This window comes from Xenopus laevis, chromosome 9_10S (assembly GCF_017654675.1).
Source record: "Xenopus laevis strain J_2021 chromosome 9_10S, Xenopus_laevis_v10.1, whole genome shotgun sequence".
Taxonomy (NCBI): Eukaryota; Metazoa; Chordata; class Amphibia; order Anura; family Pipidae; genus Xenopus; species Xenopus laevis.
Genome location: NC_054388.1, coordinates 48243379 through 48262471, shown reverse-complemented (window position 1 = coordinate 48262471; position 19093 = coordinate 48243379). Strand labels below are relative to the sequence as shown.

At 43.8% G+C, this 19093-nt stretch overlaps 1 protein-coding gene across 3 annotated transcripts in view; it reads right to left on the bottom strand.

Moving 5' to 3' along the window:
- Positions 1 to 445: 445 nt before the first annotated feature.
- itgb5.S (integrin subunit beta 5 S homeolog) overlaps positions 446 to 19093 on the bottom strand; it is a 40343-nt gene continuing 21695 nt past the window's right edge. For all 3 annotated transcript variants that reach the window (XM_041577953.1, XM_018238657.2, XM_018238658.2), the window contains 7 exons: positions 17383 to 17517; positions 13392 to 13824; positions 10107 to 10329; positions 9800 to 9900; positions 5389 to 5505; positions 4378 to 4544; positions 446 to 1260 (listed from right to left, as the gene is read on the bottom strand). In XM_041577953.1, coding sequence (XP_041433887.1) covers positions 1168 to 1260; positions 4378 to 4544; positions 5389 to 5505; positions 9800 to 9900; positions 10107 to 10329; positions 13392 to 13824; positions 17383 to 17517 — 1269 coding nt within the window. In that variant the 3' untranslated portion in view covers positions 446 to 1167. The remainder of the gene's footprint in view (positions 1261 to 4377; positions 4545 to 5388; positions 5506 to 9799; positions 9901 to 10106; positions 10330 to 13391; positions 13825 to 17382; positions 17518 to 19093) is intronic.

The following is a 19093-nucleotide window of genomic DNA, read 5'->3' as shown; positions in this document are numbered from 1 at the left end:
TGCTATGGTAATTTGGACCCTAGCAACTGGATTTCTGAAATTGCAAACTGGAGAGCTGCTGAATAAAAAGCTAAATAACTCAAACACCACAAATAATAAAAAAGGAAAACCAATTGCAAATTGTATCAGAATATCCCTCTCTACATACATACTAAAAGTTAATTTAAAGGCAAACAACCCCTTTAAAGCTCACCCAAAGCCACCCCTACCCCAAGAGGGCAACTAACAAAAACAGAGAGGGATTTTCTATGGAAGCTGAGGGTGCTGGGAATTTCTTATTGGATGAGGGACTCCAATGGTGTTTGTACCCATTAGTCATTTGCCCCATTCCAAAAGGGCATAAGGTTCAGCATAGAGGGAACGAAGCCGTGCCAATGTTTTGTATTTATAGGATAATGAGGTAGCACGTCCCCTTTTATTGGACCTCTTACCAAAAGACAAAAACAAGGATTTCTGTTCTTTATTAATTTAAGGTTATTACAAAAATGGCAAAAAGTCCAAATATTCTCTTATAAAACAATAAGCCCCCCAAACATGAGAGGCCAGGGCAGTTACCGCTGATTCTACCCCAGGAGGTTAAACCTCAGGGTCAGTAATCCGGCATGTGCTAAACGTACCTATCGATCCAGAGCCAAACTCAGACCAGAATTAGTTAAAATCTCTAATATAAAATCTAAAGAAAATTTTGGCCACAAATTCAAAAAAGTCTGGCAATTTTTTAATAGATAAAATCTTATTTATAAAAATTCTGCAATGAGTAAGAAATGATTGCACCAAAATTCTGCTCCTATCCAACCTGATACTGATCCAGATGGTGCTGTACATGCCTCACTCCCAAAGCTGGGCTTAAACTAATAGTTCATTTGCCCCACATAACCCCCTCCCCCTTGTGCACATTCCTCTCCATAAAGGTTTCAAGGAGTTGAAGAGTAGAAAGGGGAAGATCTCTGGATCAGACTTGATTGTGTGCAAGGTCCAGTCATAGGAATCCTGGCTTGTGTCTATGAGCTGGCTGTTGTGCCAGGACAGTGCAGAACTACCCAGCGGGGAGCCCATATATGTGCAAATTCCTGATCCCCCAACTGGATCAGAGCTGGTTTAATCATAAGCTGGGCCCCACAAGACTCCCAGGCTGTGCCAGTGCCTCGCTCCATCTCAGCCCAGTCCCTATGTGGTACCATTATAGGACTTGCTCAGCATGCTGTACATCTCCTCTACGTTGTGTGTGGAGACAGCTGGCCGGTACAGAGGGTTTGATGCCTGAAGGGAGAAGGAAACCATCATTAATACAATTTATGGGAGTCACATTCATGTGCTTGTGGGCAGGGACCTAGTGGTTAAAAACGGAGCATGGTTTAGTTCCCCTTTAAAGTTAAAGATTCTGCCAGACTTTTTGGTTCGGAGGTAAACGCTGAGAAAATAGATCTGGTGGATCCCAATGTGCAGTGAGGAATGCCTTCTGATGGCAAATAAAACCTTTTTTTTTCAGGACGACAGGGGGACTCTTATTAGTACCCAACATATTCCTACCATCATCAGAAGGAAAATAGTTATACAGTTGTGTTCAGAATAATAGCAGTCTAACATCACTAACCTGATCAATCACTGTTCTCTATGGCAAATAATGTACTAGTAGGTGTAATAGAAAACCAACAGACCCAACAGTCATGACATGCATGCTGCTGATTATGTGTATTTGAATCATTAATTGAGGCTTGTTCCAAATAATAGCAGTGTTCAAAATAATAATAGCCTGTTCCAAATAATAGCAGTGTGGAGTTTAATTAGTGAGGTCATTTATTCTGTGAAAAAAACAGGTGTCAATTTCGGCCGTTATTCAAAAGAAGAATTCAACCCTTTACTACCAAAAAAAAAAATCTCTATCCCCCCACCCCACATAGACCCCCCCTCCCCCTAACTGCCCCCCTGGGGAAATTCAGGTATCGGAGTCCACCGCAGCCATCTTCCGGGTCTTCGGTAAACTGAGACGGAGACTGGCCAAGCGGTGCATGCGCAGTTAGAACAATGTACCAGTTTGCGACAACTGCGCATGTGCCGAAATGGACGGAAATTGTTGAAGCACCGGAAGAAGACAGGAAGGCACGGAAGATGACTGCGGTGAACTCCGATGTCTGAATCTGCACCGAGGGGTAATTAAAAAGTTAAGGGCTGTGATACAAATGTGACATGGCAGGCCATATATGAATATGAGTGTGATCAAATGTATCCAATATGGCTCCTTATATGGATGTATTAGCATTAGTTGGAATAAGGGAGCAGCAGGAGTTGAGTTAATTAACTCGTAACATATAAACATGGCCATTCTCATGGTCACAGTTCTGGGCGTGTAGCCATCTATTACTTTGTTATTATTTCAATATAACATTTCCTTCTTGTATTTCTTGTATTATTTCAATATAACATTTCCTTTTTGTATTTCATGCACATGGTTAGAACCTTGCCCGATTGACCTAGCTTTGAGAGTTCGCTGTACCTGGCCCAGGGTCCCCAGCTGATGTTCCTCTTAAAAGTCTGCCAAGGGAAGCTCGGCTAGACGTTGCATTGTGTTCAATCGGTGATTTATTAATTTTCTTACAATATGTTATTCTAATATTGATCAGTGTGTGTGTGTTTTATTTCTATACCTGCATATGATATGTCTGCCAAGGAAAGCTCGGCATGACAGGGGCATTTCCCTGGGGGGCAGCTAGGCTGGGGGGAGGAGGAAGGGGGTCCATGTGGGGTGGGGGTAGGGGTTTTTGTGGTAAAGGGTTGAATTCTCCTTTAAGGAAGGAAGGCAACAAATGTTGTGCATGCTGGCTATATTGGATTTCTCTCTGAAAATCAAGTAAAATAGGTAGTTTCAGACATTGTTCAGAAGAACAGGGTACTTTGATTAAAAGTTGATTGGAGAGAGTAAAACATATATACAATGCAGTAAATGATAGGCTACTCAGCTAAAATGAACTCAAATGCTTTAAAATGGCAACCAAAACCTGAAAGAAGTGGAAGAAATTGGAAAACTACAACTTGAATGGGTAGAAGAATAGCCAAAATGGCAAAAAATGGCAAAGACTAATGATCAGCTCCAGGAAGATCAATGAAGATCTAAAGTTACCTGTGATACTGTTACAATTAGAAGACGCCTATGTGAAGCCAAGCTATCGGCAAGAGGCCCCCGCAAAGTCCCTTCATTGAAAAAAACACATGCTGAAGAGGTTACAATTTGCCAAAGAACACACTGATTGGACTAAAGAGAAATGGCGCAACATTTTGTGGAGTGAAGAAAGCAAAATTGTTCTTTTTGGGTCTAGGGGCCGCAGACAGTTTGTCAGACAACCCCCAAACACTGAATTCAAGTCACAGTACAGTGTGAAGACAGTGAAACATGGTGGCACAAGCATCATGATATGGGGCGTTTCTCATACAATGGTGTTGGGCCTATTTATCACATACCAGGGATCATGGATCAGTTTCAATACATTAAAATACTTGAAGAGGTCATGTTGCCTTATGCCGAAGAGGAAATGCCCTTGAAATGGATGTTTCAACAAGACAACAACCTAAACACACCAGTAAATGAGCAACATCTTGGTTCCAGACCAACAAGATTGATGTTATGGAGTGGCCAGCCCAATCCCCGGACCTTAATCCAATAGAAAACTTGTGGAGTGACATCAAAAAAGCTTTTTCTGAGGCAAAACCAAGAAATGCAGCAGAATTGTGGAATGTAACAGGTGCCAGAAGTTGGTGGACTCCATACAACCCAGATGTGCAGCAGTTATTAGAAACACTGCTTATACTGTACAACTAAATATTAGTTCAGTGATTCAAAGTAAAGCAAAATCTTAGGGATGCACCGAATCCGGAATTCAGTTAGGGATTTTTCAGCAGAATTTGGATTCGGTCACAAAACAAGGAAGTAAAAAATGTTTCCCCCTTCCCATTCCTTATTTGCATATGCAAATTAGGATTTGGTTCGGTATTCGGCCAAACTTTTCGTGAAGGATTTGGGGGTTCGGCCGAATCCAAAATAGTGGATTTGGTGCATCCCTACAAAATCTTGAAACATTTTTCAGTTTATACAGTGAATGAGTTTGTAAATAAGAATTCAGACACTGATATTTTTTGGAAGAGCCCAATATCCACTTTTCTTCACTTTCTGTAAAGGAATTAACACAACTTTGATAAATTTTTCTTCATGTTTTGATTTGGAATAAAATGTACAGTGTTCCCAATGCATTTGCGTCTATGGAAATAAAAGCTATTATAAAGATTTTGAGCTTTAATCACTTTTTCAAACACACTGCTATTATTCTGAACACATCTGTATCTGCGGGTACTGCCACAGCTATAAGCACATGCCGCACATCTCACCATCTCATATCGGGCCCTCGAACGTTCGCTTTGAAATCTGGAGAATTCGCGTCGGTCATGAATGGTAACAAGCAGCTTCCAGACTGCCAGAAGGACGAGGCCTATTAGCAGTATGCTGCCCACAACTGCCAGCAGTACAGTGAGGGTATCAGGGGCACTGGCACATTCTGTAGGGTGAGAATGAAATGTAGTGTCATGTTAAGTAGTCCAGAAACCAATAATAACAGACAGACAGCAAGCTTAGCACACACTCAGACAGACTGACTGGAGTATGGGGCTCCTGGCAATAAAGAAAGTTGGGGGCCCCAGTGTAAAGGAACATCATTTGAGGTGTTAATCTTGCATCCTCCAGCTGAACCGATATCTGTGTTAAAAACCTTCTTTCTACTTTTATCTATCTTTTCCAAACTGACCCAACCCTAATTATATCTCAGCCATTGGTGGTAGATCAGCTTCTTCACATTTTGATCCATTAGGAATTCCTGCACTTCATGGGGGGGGGGGGATAAAAACCTGGGGGTGCAAGTTCTCTCATGCCAGACCCACAAATTCCAGCATTTACTAACAATGCACAGGCCCCCCAATCTGACTCCATCCTGTCCCTTGACCCATAAGGCTTCATGCTGTGCCCAGTATTGGGTGTGAATTTTTGGGTTCTTTACATAAACGGACTCCGGGTATTACTGAAGCCACAGTCAGTGTTCAATTTACCTATTGTATACTGGTCCCCTGCCCCCCCCCAGCCGCTGAATGCCCCCTAAGGGAATGGAATCACATCAGATTGCGCTGCATATTACAGTACATAGGAGTATGGCTGCTTGTGCCATGATCAATATTTGCTGAGAATTTAATGACACGACTCAAACCTGTATACAGTTATCCTGTAAACCCTCCCCCTCAAATATCTGTCAGCAATCACTATACATAGGCTTCTGCTTCCCTATCAGACAGAGAGCACACAGGGGGAGACATTGGGGAAATCCTTGGAAAACAAACCCATTTCTCACTCACCAGGCTCCTTCAGGACCCTCAGGACAGATCTGCCACTCTCCTCAGAGTAAGTGAATCGCATGACACAGTCACTTTCTGTCTTGTAAATACACACAGCCACCTCTGGATTGTCAGTGCCTGGGATGAGAGGAACAAATGCAGAAAATTAGCCCTCCCAGGCAGTTACCCAAGGATCAACCTGTTACCCCCAGTAACTACCAGTTACGCCAGTATTTCCCAGTCACAACAGCATCTTTTAGGTGTCCCAGTATCTCCCACAGTATCTCCTAGTTACTCCAGCATCTCCAAATTACTCAATATATCTCCCAGTTCCCAGTATCTGCCAGCCACAAAAGCATTCTTTAGCTACCCCAGTATCTCCCAGTTCCCCAAACCGATAATAGATGGGGTCATTCTCTGCAGATTACCCCAATGCAAAACTGCAGGGAATGACCTCCTTTATTATCTGTTTGGGGGACCCCCGCACAGCAGGGTAACAATGTAATAGAAAGGAATCAGAATGGCATTACAATTTCCATTTTACTGTGAGGAATTCTGGGTTTGGATCAGCAGGTAACACTCACCAGCTCCCACTATTAACCTCCTGGTACAGAGAGATGAGAAATGCCCCATCTGATTGGCTTGGCTGTTCTTGCACTGGGATTGTTGTCACCCCATTGTATATCAGTTTGTAAAGGTCAATGTTGGACTGGAGTAATGGCACCCTAACAGAGAACCTCAGGCTCAGCACACACAAATCACTCCTCTCCTTCCGTCTCTCATCTACTACTTTTTTTTTCAACTCGTCACTGGGCCCCACAGCAAATTCATTTTAGGGCCCCCAACATATCCAGAGGTTGTCTTGTTTTACTAATATACTGTATATACATACATACACACACATATATATATATATATATATATATATATTGGCCCTTATACCTCCTGCCCCCCCCCCTGCAGCCAGTCTGCTTCAATTGTAGTTACGCCCATTTGGTCTTACTTTCCTCCATCCTTCTCTCCCCTTCTATATTCTCTTCTACCCATTAGTCTCTCCTCTCTCTAATCCCTTCCCTTCTCCTCTCTTCTTCTGTCTCTCCCCCCCTCACCTTTGTATTTCTATACCCCCCAACTATTTGCCCTTACTCACTCCCATCCTCCCCCCTTATATATTTCTCTTCTGAATCCTATTTGTCTACTGAATCCTTTTTCCATTTGTCTGGCTCCTTCTGGGTCTCATTCCCTTTCCTTCCCATTGATACCTCCTCCAATTGTTTGCCCTGACTCGACCCATTCAAAATGGGCACATATAACAAATACAGGGCACAACTAACTGGTATCTGCCTATAATACTCTCTGGGTGGGAGATAAGCATGAGTATAAGTATAAGCTTAGAATGGAGAGACATTGAAGTGCTGAAGTTCTGCAAAGTGACCCTCACGCAAATACTGTAAATAAAGGGGCCCCACAATATTTATCTTTCTTATTTCAGGGTAGAAGCATGTTCTGTAACTGGGCCCCCTTGACTTGTACAGAGAAACCATAACATTATGTCCCCACTCTCACCCCTTCCATCTCCTGCTAGTATATTGTGGGTTGTGAAAAGGAATGCACCATGCAACCAGGGGGCACTGCAATTTGTAATTCGCCAACCATTTGAGGGATGTTGGATGCCCAGCTCATACTGCCTTGTTATGATTACCCCATGTTTACAGGGGCTATCATTTCCTATCAGAACAGAGATCTAGATTTATTCCTTTTAAAGCTTATATGCCCCATCCTTTGATTAAAATCATGCAGAGGTATCACAGGCAGCGGTGATCCTGGCATGAACCTTGTGAGACTATAGTTCTGATTGAAAGTGTATATCTAGATGATCCCCAACCAGTGGCAACAATGAGCAGTGAACAACATGTTGCTCCCCAGCCCTTTGAATGTTGCTCCCAGCAGCCGCAAAGTAGGAGCTTATTTTTGGATTCTTGGCTTGGAGGCAAGTTTTGGTTGTACAAAAACCAGGTCAACTGCCAAACAGAGTCTCCTGTAGGCTGCCTGTCCACATAGGGGCTACCAAATGGCACAAAACTTATTTTGCAGCGCCGAGGAACATTTTTTCATGCTTGCATTGCTCCCCAACTCTTTTTACTTCTGAATGTTGCTCATGGATAAAAAAAAGGTTGAGGACCCCCCAATCTAGAGTCTATAAAGTCTGCCATAAAGCAAGACAGGACTGCTGGGTAAGGAAGTAGAGACAGTCTCATGAGTACCAGGAAATACACTCACTGTGCAAAGGAAGTAGAGACAGGCACACTAGCATCAGGAAATACACTCCCACATGCAAATGAAATAGAGACAGGTTCTGAAAATCATATGACACAGTATCCTGCTCAATCCACAGACTGGATTATTTAATGTTATGGAAGATACTGTTGTTGAAGGAAACAGCAGAGGACACTGATAGTCAGATGATACTGCACTGCAATTCCCATAATCCCCAGTGGGAGTTTTTCCCACTGGCCTAAAAGCAGGTGCTTATTTTTGAATAAGCAGACTTGGAATTGGAAGCAACCTTTAGTTGCATAAAAAACATGTGTAATGCCAAACAAAGCTTCTTTAGCCAGCAAGTCCACATAGGGACTCCCAATAGCCAACCCCAGTCCATATTTTGCACCCCCAGGAACTTTTTGCATGCTTATGTTGCTCTCCAACATATTTAACATTTGAATGTGGCTCACGGGTAAAAAAGGTTGGCGACCCCTGTATTATACCATGCAAGAATAACTCATATAAAAGTCATATATATTATTAGATCTATCAGAGTTTCTACAGTTTATCCAGCTGCAGCCTGGAGAGATTTATAGGATTAGTGGGAACAATAAGAAACACTGGCAAACTCAGAGGAACCAGACCCTGGCACATTTGTGCTGCATAATGTTTTATGGGAACCAGATCCTTTATCTAAGGAAAACCCACAGTGCTGCATATAACAAGAACACAATAGAGGGGAATTATGGCATGTAGTTGCCCACTTTAAGGATATGAAACCAATTAACTGATTTTCCAGCCCAGCCTGAGAGTCATTATCCCTGGGAAATAGACAAGCACCATATCTGACACAGAGTACCCCAATGGTCTCTGCAGCCCCCTCGCTCACCATCCCTTCCAGTTCAGCTACATGGGAGGTTTCATTCATTTGTATGTAAAACCTTTTCTCCTTATAAACATCTGGGTCACATCAGAATACAGCTCCCCATCCCTGCAACACACAGGCTTCCTGATTTTGGCACAGGGGAGTGTGGCTTTATACAGATCTGTGTAGGAAGAGCAGGTAAAACTGAGCAAGATGTGTGTGTTAGAGACCTGGGAGATTTTGTGGGCGCACCAGCTGTTTCTAACGTGCAGACACTTCTACAGTCATATGTCGGCTAAACAAAACCATATGGGCCCAGGTCTAAACATATTAGATACTCAACAAGGTCACAGCAACAAGCAAGAAACAAAATTATGCATTGTAATTAAGGGAGCAGTGTTCCCTAATAATAAGCACTGTGTGGTTCAGTATTAATTGTACCAAGTCATGCATAACAGAGCAAACAATCGTTTTATTTTACTTCAATCTCTGCTCCTTTGAACTTCAAAGCAACTGAAGGTTAAAGGTATTTAATCAGATTCTTCCTCCTAGTGATTTCCCCCTGTACAATGATCTCCTTATCTAAATGCCTGGAGTAGAACAATACTGAGGGATTTGTGTCATTATTACCTTTATGCTATAGTCTGATCACAAGCTCCATATAAATATAGCTGGGCATAGATGCAAAGATGCGATTGTTCGAATCCTCAAACGATCGGACTTCCCCATCTCCCGACCTGCCACTAACCATTCCGATCAAATAAAGTAGTTAAAGAACAGATCAGCCGATGTTCTGCCCCTGACAGCAATCGTACGAAAGTTATGTCTGACAAAAGCTGGTGACCATCTTGAAATCGTACGATCGGCAATACATGCAGAGAAATTAGCGGCAGCTGTCAGAAATCTTTTAACCTGTCCGATCGACCAAACGACTGATCTCCACGGGACGAAAAATGTCGGGACTCTCCACTCACGGTCCGAAAATCGTACGAATCCTCGCTTCGTGCGATCGGATCTTTGTGTCTATGGCCAGCTTATGTCCTTCCCTTCCCGGCTGCTACCTATGTTTCAGGTTTACTGATAAAGAGGAGTCCATTATTTACAAACACAGATTTGCTGCTTTATAGGAATGTAGGGAGGATATTTTACTGCAAGCCCTGTTTACTTGCCTTGTGTTCAATACAAGTATATATCCCCCTCCTTTGTGGCAAGTCACAGCCAACAAAGAAGTCACAGCCAACAAAGAAGATTCTCTTTGACCTTCCCTCTTGCTTGAAAACATTTGGGGCCACACTTGCTACTCACTGAGCTCCTCCACTGTGATGATCTCGTCTTTGCAGAGCTTCTGACATGTCTGGTTATCAGCGAGTCGCCCCGTTTGGTAAAGTCGGCATTCAATGCAGTCCCTAGAATGAGAGCAAATATTAGGCACCGGCCACAATCGCAGGGGACTGAACAGTGTGGAAGCTCTGCAGGAGATATAGAAATACTGTGTGTGTATAGGAGGGTGAATTTATTACTGTAGCACCAAGCTAATACTCATGCACAGCGCGACAACAATAAAGACCAGGAATGATCAGCCACACACAGCCCACGAGGTCACACAAATTACCTTTTGGTTCCGCAGGCATCAGGGCACGTGGGACACTTCTCACAAGTTTTTCCAAAAGCCCCCGGCTCAATGCACTGACACTTCCCACAGACGCAGTTGCCTTTTCCGCTGCACATCTGGCCATCATCAGAGAGGCAACTTCTGGTCTCTATGGTGCAGTTACAGTTGTCGCCAATGTAGCCAGCATGGCACTTGCACTCTCCACAGTCGCATTCTCCGTGACCTGTGAAACATAACCACAATTCTTATTATGATTCACAGCTATACTGTAAGCTCTATGAAGCAGTGCTCCTGTATTAGTCAGTATTTGTATGGAGTCTGTATGTTTGATGGATACACCCTAGGTTTATACAAACAGGGCCTCCGCCAGTAGTTAAGCACCAGGCCCCGCTGAGAATAAGGACTGCCTTGAATATTTAGAGTGGGGTGTCCTCCCCCTTTCAGAGAGGCCTTTACACTCTCAGCTGCACAAGAAGTGGTTTCCTCAACACTAATCCTGCATAATAATTACACAGAGGCCCCCTCCCACCAGTCCCAACATTACCTCAAACTCATTTGCATGCCAGTGGCAAATAGCTTGTCTTGCTGAGGGCTCACCCTAAACTCCCACTCCCTCCCATCTGAGCTAGAAACCCTTCAGCTTCCAGTCATCACTGGGCCAAAGTCTGGGCCATAAAGTTGTGACTGGGTCAGGTTCTGGAGTTACACAGCAATCACTTGGCTATGGGATTATGTAATGGGCTGAGTTCTGGGGTTATACAGACATAACTGGTGCAGTTTCTACATCATTGGGCCAAGTTATAAGGTTGTATAACTGTGACTAGGCCAAGTTCTGGGGTTATACAGATATCACTGTGCTAAATTCTGGGGTTATACGTCTGTTACTGGGCCTAGTTCTAGGGTTATACAGACATCACTGGGCAAGATTCTGGTGGTTAAACAGGTGTGATTGGACCGAGTTCTGGAGCAGGGAGAACAAGTAATATATTATTGCTGTTTATATTTCTGTTATTCAGATTAAAGGGAACTTCTGTGCCAGTTTCGGTTGCAGCACCTCCTGCCCAGTTCCAAAGGAATGAATGACACACATGGAGGGGGTGGCCCAGTCGAGATTCAGACGCCCGTGCGTCAGCAAATTAACCACAAAGTGTCTCCTATAACTAAGTGCAAAACAAACATCTACAAATGAAAAAGGGTCATATGACACTTTCCCAGAAGGTTTCCCAGAATTCCCCAGTGGAATATTGACCAGAACACTTGCTTTATTAGGCCTGTGCTCAGCACAAGAATAAGGTCCTGCCATAGGCCACATGAAGATTCCCATTCCTGGCAGGACCGGTGAGTAACCCCCCAATCTGAGCTTTGGTTATCGGTAAAATCAGTGGGTGGAGTATAAAACAGCCAATATACAGTGCTCACTAATCTGGAAATTCAGAAAATCCAACCTTTACAGCAGCACATGGATATGAGAAGGCCCAGGACGAGCAAGAAGTGCAGTAATAAGAGGAAGAGGGTGTGGGTAGTGAGCATTCTCATAATGTTTTGGGTTAATTATAACATTTCTTCCTAGCTTTATACCCCTGAGTAACATCTGGGGGAATTTGTCCCTCATTCCCAAATTAAAAATGAACAGCAAACATGGGTTTAAATGTGTGAGAAAAGAATTAGTAGGTGTGCATGAGTGTGTGCGTGTGAATGAGTGCGTGTGTGACTGTGTATATGAGTGAGTGTGAGTGAGTGTGAATCGCTACTACACAAATAAAAGACGAGAAATGAGAAGTGACTATAATGAAATGCAGTTTCTGAACTAAACACAAAATTATAGGGAGAAAGTTGCCCCTGGGGGGATTTGCTGAAAATGAATAGGATACAAAGGGCTCCCTTAGTTCAACCCACACCATGAGATTCTCCAAGAACTGACAGTTGTTGTTTGTGCAGTGCTAGGGCCAAACAAACGTGACATTATGTTGTGGAACATCTGTGGTTGTGTCTACTTAGGCAGGAAATCACTTCCAGTCTCTGCCAACTGCAGCCAAAATCTGAACTCTTTCCCTTCTGCGTTTTCCATTTTTACCCCTTTTGAACTTCCTAACTACTTTATTTAAAGGATACTGTCAGAGGAAAACATGTTTGATTTCAAAACACATCAGTTAATAGTGCTGCTCCAGCAGACTTCTGCACTGAAATCCGTTTTTCAGAAGAACAGATTTTTTTTATATTTAATTTTAAAATTTGACATGGGGCTAGACATATTGTCAGTTTCTCAGGTGCCCCCAGTCATGTGACGTCTGTTCTATTAAGCTTATTTTTCTACTTTCTATAACCCTGTGTGTTTCCCCTCCTGCATTTACCCCAAACCCCTGTAGTAGCCCCCATAAACTGCCCCCTTACCCCTCCAAACAGTCCTGTGAACTTGCAGCTAACCCCCATCCAGTTTTACTAATTTCAAAGTGACCTGCCCTATGCACTTACAGTTCCTCATACACACCATATTGCCCTTCACTACTGCTCATACAACTACCCCACACCCACCCACCCAGGAGCGTCAGCTCTTGTGATCAGGGGAAACTCCTAAAAAATGAAAGTGTATTAAATGAATGACAATATAATATAGTATTGCCCTGCACTGGTAAAACTTGTGTGTTTGCTTCAGAAACACAACTATAGTTTATATCTGAAATGATCCTGTGCTCAATCACCTCCTTATTTATGGGGTCGGGAACTCAAATTTGTTCCTGCTCTCTGTTCTTACATATGGTGCTGAATCTAGAACAGCTTGATAAGCCAACTGGTGCCAACCAATGGCTGCAATGACTGTGGCCCTGCATTTAGGTACAGAGGCTCCAAATTAAACAGTTTAGGCTTTTGCTTGTGTATTTAGCGGTATTTATTGGCCCAGGGTCGCCCACACCACCCCAACATACTGGTCCTGAGGTTACAATATCTATTTGTTCTTGTTTGGGCCTTTAGTGGGATCCACATACCGTGGCCATTAGGCAGCTCCCACCAGAGGAATCCAAGCTGACTGCGGTTAAGTAAAGTTGTTTTGTTTCATGAGAATAACAACAAACTGAGCTGAACCAGTCACCCACTATGAACCCTCCATGGCTGCCAAATTCCAGGAATGTAATTGAGGGGGGGGGGCAGCCTCCTCACAGACCCAAACAAAGGGAGTTCAGCTTCACATGGGTCAGTCTGTTGCCATTAAACACAAACAGAAGAACATTTCAACTCTGTATACAGTATCTGTATTTATACATTTGGCTGGGAGTGACAGTGACTTACCTGAGCACAGGACGCCCTTGTACCTGGCGCAAGAGAAGTCGTCACATTGACAGAAGGAGCCGCTAATGATGCCAAATTCACTCTCGTAGCACACACACAAGCCACACAGGCACCTGCCACGGCCATTGCACACTGTCTTCCCCTCGGCCTCCCTGCAGGTATTCTGGGACACGTCACTGCTGATCTCTTCCTCTCCGCACTCACACCGGGCCCCCAGGAAGCCAGGGTCACAGTCACAGACACCACAAGTGTAGGTCCCATTGCTGCTGCATTTGCTGCTCGCTGTCTCCACCTGTTGGGAGCAGCTGCAACTGCAGTTATAGGTGACAGTCACCTCCAGCGTGTCACGGAATCCCACGGGCTTGATTGTGAATGTGTGCTCTGTGCCAGGGGGGTGGCAGTTTCTGGCCTCAACTGACACCTCAAATGACACCTGCAGGAAGGAAGCAGAGGGATGTCAAATGAGAAAGCAGGGGATACAACCTGTGGCCTATAGCTCCCTCTAGTAAACAGAACCTGCATATTTATTAACACTGGAGACAAACATCACTGGTGATGTTGCCTATAGCAACCAATCAACAATTAGATTGAAATAGTCATATAAAAGTTAGAAAAAAAAAACCAAAGATCTGATTGGTTGCTAAGAACAACTGCACTGGTGAAGTTTGTCTAAGGGCTAGTCCACACGGGGAGATAGCGACGCGTTTGCGGTCGCGGCGACAAAGTGCCGCGACAGTCGCCGCGACCGGCGCAGGCGACAGTTTTGTATGGGCGCCTATGTAAAAACGCCTGTGCTAACCACACGAGGCGATGCGCTTTTCAACAGTCGCCTGAAAAAGCCTGGCGAGGCATTTTCAGGCGACTGTTGAAAAGCGCATCGCCTCGTGTGGTTAGCACAGGCGTTTTTACATAGGCGCCCATACAAAACTGTCGCCTGTGCCGGTCGCGGCGACTGTTGCGGCGCTTTGTCGCCGCGAGCGCAAACGCGTCGCTATCTCCCCGTGTGGACTAGCCCTAAAATGTGAATAAATATGCCCCATAATGTGAAAATGGCACTGGCTCCAACTATCCTGTTACATGATACAGGCACAGGTTATGATTCCATGAGTGGGGGGAATATTTGCTTGCGCTTGGGAAAGCCTGACAGCACTGCTGCCTGGAAAGGACTTTGGCTGATTCTCCTGCTGGAAGAGAGAAATAGAAAAATACCCTTAAAGGGATCATTTAAAGGGATACGGTCATGGAAAAAAAAAAATTCAAAATTTTCAAGATTTTTTTATATTCAATTTTGAAATCTGACATGGGGCTAGACATATTGTCAATTTCCCAGCTGCCCCAAGTCATGTGACTTGTGCTCTGATAAACTTCAATCACTCTTTACTGCTGTACTGCAAGTTGGAGTGATATCACTCCCCTCCCTTTCCCCCCCCCCCAGCAGCCAAACAAAAGAACAATGGGAAGGTAACCAGATAGCAGCTCCCTAACACAAGATAACAGCTGCCTGGTAGATCTAAGAACAACACTCAATAGTAAAAACCCATGTCTCACTGAGACATATTCAGTTACATTGAGAAGGAAACACAGCAGCCTGCCAGAAAGCATTTCTCTCCTAAAGTGCAGGCACAAGTCACATGACCAGGGGCAGCTGGGAAATTGACAAAATGTCTAGCCCCATGTCAGATTTCAAAATTGAATATAAAAAAATCTGTTTGCTCTTTTGAGAAATGGATTTCAGTGCAGAATTCTGCTGGAGTAGCACTATTAACTGGTGCGTTTTGAAAAAAACATGTTTTCCGATGACAGGATCCCTTTAAACAAATACAGTTTGTCCCCCATCACTGCGTTTGTCGCAGTTTATTTTTCCAAGGGTGTGTGCTCCGTTGGCCAAATCTGGGAAACCAGTCCGTGGGAGCAAATAAACAGGAGGAAGGGACTGGCACATAAACAAGGAAGTGTAGGGGGCAGCTCACAGGGCAATAATACATCATGTTCTTAATGAAGCTACAAAAATTCCTCAGCTGAGATAAAGTTCCATTCTGGACACAAGAATCTGTTAACTAGAAAACTAAAATCTCTTACAGGAGTAACAGGACTGCTGTACATACAAGTGCTTACAGCATTACAATGCATTCCATACAGAGCCATAGGGACCCCTGGATGCACAAGTCGTATCACTGTATTCAATTCATTTAAAATAAACCGGGCAACAATCTGAGGATAGAGCGGGTACTGCAGTCAGGGGACCTGTGGCAAAGGAAGGCCGCAACTCTGAACAGTGTGTTTTGCAGGCCATGAAAGGGGTAGTTTTTTTGAGGGAGTTTGTGGATCATGGGTGCTGCTAAGCTTGCATGGGCATTTTTCCCATTTTACTTGTTGGCAGAGCCCACCACTTACGGGGCCCATTTGACCAGTAGGCTAGTAATTGATGCTTCCTGGGGGGAGGGCTCTTCTAATGTAGTAGTATGGTGCCCTACGATTACTGAAGGCATCCCACATAATAGAAATACAATAAAACCCACATTTTATGTTCTTTAGGGGACCGGAAAAAAATGGTGTAAAATCCAGGAAAATATTCTCTGGGACCCCAATGTTTTTTTTTTAACTTGTAAGGGGGCCCTGGTGCCAATGTTATTTTTAATTTATGGCTTTTGTGTATTATAATTGTATAAAAGCATTCCCTATACAACAGTGCTATTTCTACTTTAATCGGCCTTGAAGGGCACTGGGGGCACTGGTCACCAATTCTTTTTTTAACTTGTAGGGGGGCCTTGACCACCAATTTTCTAAAAAAACTTTTATGGGAGGCCCTGGTGCCAGTTTTTTTTTTTTAACTTAAAGGGGGCCCTGACCATCAAAGGCTTTTTATAACTTGTGTGTGTGGGAGGTTTACCGTTTTTAGCGCTGATGTCTGTGTGGCCTTTTAACTGTGTTGTGGGCTGGATCGGGGGTGAATGGGGCCCCAAAGATCTTGTTGTACGGGGCCCCGTGGTTTCTAATGGCGGCCCTGCCTTTAACTAACAATCTATCTTATCCTAAACTTAACTACAAGTCCATCCACAAGAGTCAAGCTGTGTCCCAGCCGTCACTGTACTATTAGAAACAATCATGAGTGCCCAAAATGAGTGCTGGAACCTGAGTCTCTCTATTTGCAATCTTATAGGCATGTTCTGTTCCCATGCATCCTGAGTCTGGACTGGCTCTGCCGTGACTTCATACCCAGATGTACCATGTCCCCTCACATAACTGACCTCATGCCTCTCACGGATTGCACACAATCTTGGCAGCGGCAGCCAGGGGAGATTTTAATAACCAGGAGCGACACAACTGCTGACTCAGCGGGGATGCAGGGGAGGGGTGATTTACAGCAGGGGAGGGAGAGCTCTCTCACAGGGATCGTGCAGCGTATGATTTATTTGCAGCACATTTAATCCAGCATATAGATAAAATCACTCAGAAGCTAAACATTTCCTCCGCTTCTGAATCTGATTCTTCCAATGTTAAATCTACTGTGAGGTCAGTTTGTGTCCCCCCCACACACACACACACTTAACCTGAACTCCAAGCCTAATTATTTCACTCAATGCCTTAAAGGGGAACATCATCAGAGATATTACCAAGCACCCCAACGTAACACTTTAATTTCCTGCTGCAAGTCTGCTTGTAGATTTAAAGGATCCCAAAATTGTACAACCGAACCAATCATTCTTTGCTCCCAGTCTGCTGTGAGTTCTTTGCTGAGGAACATCAAACCCAGACAATAGTTCATATATTTTATTTATATATGCTGCCAAATTGTGACAGCCATAAAGTGATGCCATTTCATGTAGAAATATAGACTCCTTCTGCTACCCTTAAATACAATAAAACTTAATTTTACTGTATGTGTTTATAACAAATACCTCCATAATATGCATCTGGACTTCCCCAAAAAGAACAAGTGCTAGGGAACAGGCAGCCCTCGGGAACATTGAGCTTTAATAAGGAAACTTACAGTGTCACCAATTTTTAGGTCTCCGCACTTCTTGACCCCTGGGTACGATACACCGTCTTGACACGTGGCAGTAAAACTCAGGCTGAGATCCTCAGGGCTCTCCGACACCATCAGTTCCACCTTAGAGCGGATGTTCTGCAGCAGGAGAAAGTCACTTCATTATCCCCATTGATAATTTAAATAACCCTTAACTCACAGTGTCTGTCTGGAAACCCAGGGTAACGATTTTGGGGATGTCCCAATGGTTCCTACTTACCTCCTCATGCTTACCCCTCAACTACAGGATCAGTTACCCTTTATCATTTATATTTGCAGCTCTGTGGTTGGAGTTGACTATGGCCGATTAAAGTAGAAATAGCACTGTTGTATAGGGAATGCTTTTATACAATTATAATACACAAAAGCAATAAATATCTTGTCAATTATATCCTTATAAATGATGACTAGTGATGTCATCAGTTATAAACGGTGAGTAGTGATGTCATTTTTGTCACATGACTCACTAAAACTTGTGTATTAGAATAAATAACGTACCCCTTGTTGGAAAATATATCATTTCAATAAATTACCTCTCACCTTCCCACTCAGTGGGGGGTAAGTGAACACCCATAACCCAACCAGGAAGCAGTATGGGGGCAAAGCACAGGGAAGAGGGATAGGCTTGATTCTGCACAGGAAAATTTCACCGGATGAGATTTGGAAAAAGGCACCAAATGGGCAGAAGGTTTAGATCCTTAAAGGCTTTTATCCCAGTAAGGAACACAAGTTACAACAAATCCCCAAAGTAGAGCAGAGTCACAGACAAGCACAGACAAACAGAACATTGTCTCCATTAGGACTCAGCTCTGAGCACTTACTGGATTCCTCCAGTGATACATGCCGACAGTTTCACTCTCCTCCTGCCTCATCGACTTGGGAAGTGGCTGCATGAGGCAGATGTTCAGTGTAAAGGGACAATGTATGTAGGGATTTCATAAATGGGGTCCCATCCCTGCCCTGTCCCAGTAATTTTCCAGTTGATTCTCCATTAGAGCAACTGAAGCCCAATAAGGCAGGGAAATCTCATATGTCTCAGAGGCATCTGACAACCACATATTTCAATGCAAGGCTGACCTTCATCCAGGCTCCAGCTCCAGGGGTAAGGAAGATATTTGGGATCATCAGCTCAGCTCTCTCTTTGCACTGAGCCAGGATTAACCCCTTACAAACTATTCCTGCTCCAATGTTATAACATGCAGCCTGGCAATTGAGTAGGTCAGGCTTGGATCAGTGCAGCCCCCATATCTGGAACAGGCACAGGAAAGCCAACAGCGGATTCATACAGTGCAGTAACAACTTACATAATGCTCCCACTATGAGGAGATTATCAGTGCCCATAGTAGAAAACATTAATTGAATTCTATTGATGCCTATAGGATGGAGCATTATTGGGAGCCTATCTGTGTCCATAGTAAAGAGCATTATTGTGGCCCACAGGACAGAGCATTATTGGGAGTCTACTGTTGCCCATATTGACTTATGACATACCAGGATGCCATGTATCTGATTAATTATTTGCATAACCAGTAATAAATGATACCTGATGCCAATGCTATTAATAGGGAAGAGAGATAGCGGCAATAGGAAGGTCAATATGTTTTCCCAGATAAAGGTTGTAACCCTAACGAAAGAGAATTATGGGGGGGGTTTAATTTGTGCCCATAGAAGTAAA